This window comes from Perissodus microlepis, chromosome 20 (assembly GCF_051167445.1).
Source record: "Perissodus microlepis isolate ML-2025 ecotype Zambia chromosome 20, ASM5116744v1, whole genome shotgun sequence".
Classification (NCBI taxonomy): domain Eukaryota; kingdom Metazoa; phylum Chordata; class Actinopteri; order Cichliformes; family Cichlidae; genus Perissodus; species Perissodus microlepis.
The window spans coordinates 23535923-23538802 of NC_140480.1; the positions used below are offsets into that span (position 1 = coordinate 23535923).

The 2880-nt window shown below is 39.3% G+C and overlaps 1 protein-coding gene across 2 annotated transcripts; it reads right to left on the bottom strand.

Moving 5' to 3' along the window:
* Nucleotides 1-1414: 1414 nt before the first annotated feature.
* On the bottom strand, nt 1415-2880 carry LOC146364569 (complement C1q and tumor necrosis factor-related protein 9-like). 2 transcript variants are annotated; one of them, XM_084915985.1, is made up of 5 exons: nt 2805-2865; nt 2589-2693; nt 2392-2496; nt 2028-2159; nt 1415-1943 (listed from the first exon to the last, which is right to left on the bottom strand). In XM_084915985.1, exons 1-5 carry the CDS (start codon nt 2863-2865, stop codon nt 1660-1662), a joined length of 687 nt encoding a protein of 228 aa, XP_084772111.1. In that variant the 3' UTR covers nt 1415-1659. The 2 variants fall into 2 exon arrangements, with proteins under 2 accessions (XP_084772111.1, XP_084772112.1); XM_084915986.1 differs by lacking the exon at nt 2392-2496 and having other exon boundaries at nt 2805-2880.

A 2880-nucleotide genomic window follows, 5' to 3' on the forward strand; every position in this document is an offset into this window, starting at 1 on the left:
GATAGTGACGTCCACCTTCCTTTCACGAGGCTGAAGAAATGTTAACTACCTACTAACTACAAATTTCACAGCGGTAGATGCGTAACGATATTGGACAATGTCTCCATATCTTCCAGCAAGGGTGTGAAATTGTACTGTGAGGGCATCTGATAGCTTGTAGATCAGCTGCGACTGATAGCGTTCTCTGTGGATTGTGGGAAATAAACAGGGAAAGTAGAGGGCAGCGAAAGAAAGAGAGAGAAAGAGTTCATCACAGACACTGGCAGTGAAAGGAGATGTAGCTTGCCTGCCTCTGTGTTGTGTGTTGATCATGGTTATCGGACCCATGCTAGATGACTGATAACTAAGGTGTGGTGTTGTGTAATGTGTGTGTCTGTGTATGCCTGTGTGATCTGAATGACTGCACAACAAAGAGTCTGAATGGATTTAGTCAAAGCTCAAACGCTGATGCAGCTGCATTCCTGGAGCTTTATGATGTGAAACACCAAAGGAAAGGAAACAATGATCACATTCATAAGATGTCATTTTCTTCCACTTTTATCTGAGGAATTTCTTTAGTTTTTTGCCCCCTTTTTTTCATAACGTAATGTGTTCACCTTTTCCAAACTGGGGCCCTGTTAGGAGGTTTTGTTTGAAAACCTGACCCCAGTCTCACTAGTAATGTACAGTATGGCTACTTTGCAATAACAACCATCCACACGTGCACGACTCAAATTCCAAAAAAATTAGAACACTGTGTAAAGTGTAAATAAATACAGAATGCGATGATTTGCTCATATTTTATACATAATAGAAACATAGAAGAAGTATAACATTTTTAAAATGAGTAAATGTACCCTTTTGGGAAAAAGTAAGGCAATTTTGAATTTGATAGCAGCAACACAGCTCAGAAAAGTTGGGATGGGCCCATGTTAGTCCAACAAAAGTGCAGCATCCTCTCTTCTTTTAACTGATTGTACACATCTGGAAACTGAGTCTGGGGTCTTCTTTGTCATATTTTTGTTTCATGATGTGCCAAATGCTTTGAACTGGTGAAAAGTCTGGACTGCGGGCAGAACAGTTCAGCACCCAGACTCTTCTACTACAAAGCCAGGCTGTTGTAATAGATGCAGTTTAGCGCTGTCTTGTTGAAATATGCAAGTTCTTCTCTAAATAATCAAGTCATCTGGGAATCTTGTGTTTTGTTTATAGTTTATACAACTTCTTAATTATTTGGCGAATGGGGTTGTGGTTAGTTGCACTGAAAACAGTGTTGTATTTTCTCTTTATGGATTAGAGTGTGAGAGGCTCAGAACGAGTTGAGTGAGTCAGTAAATTAATCTAAATTCACCATTACTTTAGTTTTTTCAGTGGAGAATAATATTTTCCATAAAGTCATTTAACAGTGCTTCAAATTAGATGTGTCTGCCTTGAACCTATAATTTAAAATATGTAGTTTGGGCTATAAATTTGTGACATATCAACTACTGTATGGCTGTCAGTCTTGTCAAAGATTAAAGTTAAGACTAAGTTTGTGTAGGAGAATGCTCCAGAATTACACACGCTTTTATGTTTATGAGTTTGTTTCCATAAACATTCCCAGTGCACAGAAATTAAGAAACAAAATCCTTTCTGAATTTGATGTTACCTTTGCCTTGTGTCCAACTCGTATGTTGGAAATTACAAAGGAAAGAGCAGAAAGCCACTAAAAGTTGTTCTGTGGTACTGGTCATCCCAAACACTACCAGACAGTTGTACTGAAACAACATCTCCCACTTCTAACTGCAACACCACACCATTGGATGCATTGTCCTCAGGATCGGTGGTTGTGGTTTGAAGGTCCCCAATGAAAACCATGGCATCAGAATTTTTGACAAGTCTCATCCTCATATTTGTCTCATAGTCCGCTATATGACCAGTAAATCTAAAGTAGTAGACTCCTCTTACTGGTGCAGTGAAATAACCTAAAAAAGAGAGAGAAAAAAGTCACAACTAATTGTGGTGAAATTAATGAAACCAATAATTAAATAGAAGCCTAATCTGCCTACCTGTGTTTGGGTTGTAGTGGTTTCCAGTGTTGGTAAAGACATTTCTGAAGATGAGTGTTGCAAATTCAAAGCCATATTCAATGTTACCTTCACCAGATTCCAGGAGGGAGGCAGAAAAAGCCACCTTCACTACTGTGGCAAAGAAAACAAAATAAGTAAATAAATAAATAAAGTAAACTCAGAGTAATTCATGATCATCCACTAATTATTCATCTACTTCTTGTACACTTATCAGGAAAACAGAAAAGTATTTATCTCTGTTAATATTTTGAAGCTCTTGCGCTGTGGTATTTCCCCGTGAAATCACAGCGCAAGAGCTTCCAATCAGTCAAATCATTCCATACATCCCAAACCGAAGCTTTACCTTCCCGCTGTTTCTCCAGCATTTCCACACGAAGTTCACTGACTGTCAGCGTCTGCCTGATAGCACGGAGCTCCAGGTGAGCTGCTGCAAGCTCTCTAGCTTGAGCTAACATGATGAAAAGGGAGATAAATGAAATGGAAGTATATTGTGAAGGTTTACAAGTCAGAGAATAAACACCAAAAACCCTGACCCTTTACCTTCCTGCTGTTTCTCCACCTCCTCCACGTGAAGTTCACAGACTGTCGGTGTTTCCTGGATAGCGCCGAGATCCTGCTGAGCTATTGCAAGCTCTCTAGCTTGTGCTAGCATGATAGAAAACACGATAGGAGAAGTTGAAGCAAGTTGTAACAGTTTACGAGTAAGTAAAAATGAACACAACAATACAATATTTAGGGCCAGGTGCATTTAGTTACCATCATTCTTTATCTGCAGTTCTTCAACCAGGATCTCACCTGCAGTCATCCTGGCCTCCATGACTATAACAAAAGT

Bases quoted from the DNA above. Each gene is read 5' to 3' on its own strand.
- LOC146364569 (XM_084915985.1), bottom strand. From the start codon at position 2,865: ATGGAGGCCAGGATGACTGCAGGTGAGATCCTGGTTGAAGAACTGCAG. The intron at 2,160-2,391 runs GTAAAGCTTCGG...TCTTTGCCACAG, and splicing joins GCTGGAGAAACAGCGGGAAG to TAGTGAAGGTGGCTTTTTCT. The intron at 1,944-2,027 runs GTAGGCAGATTA...TCTCTTTTTTAG, and splicing joins CCACTACAACCCAAACACAG to GTTATTTCACTGCACCAGTA.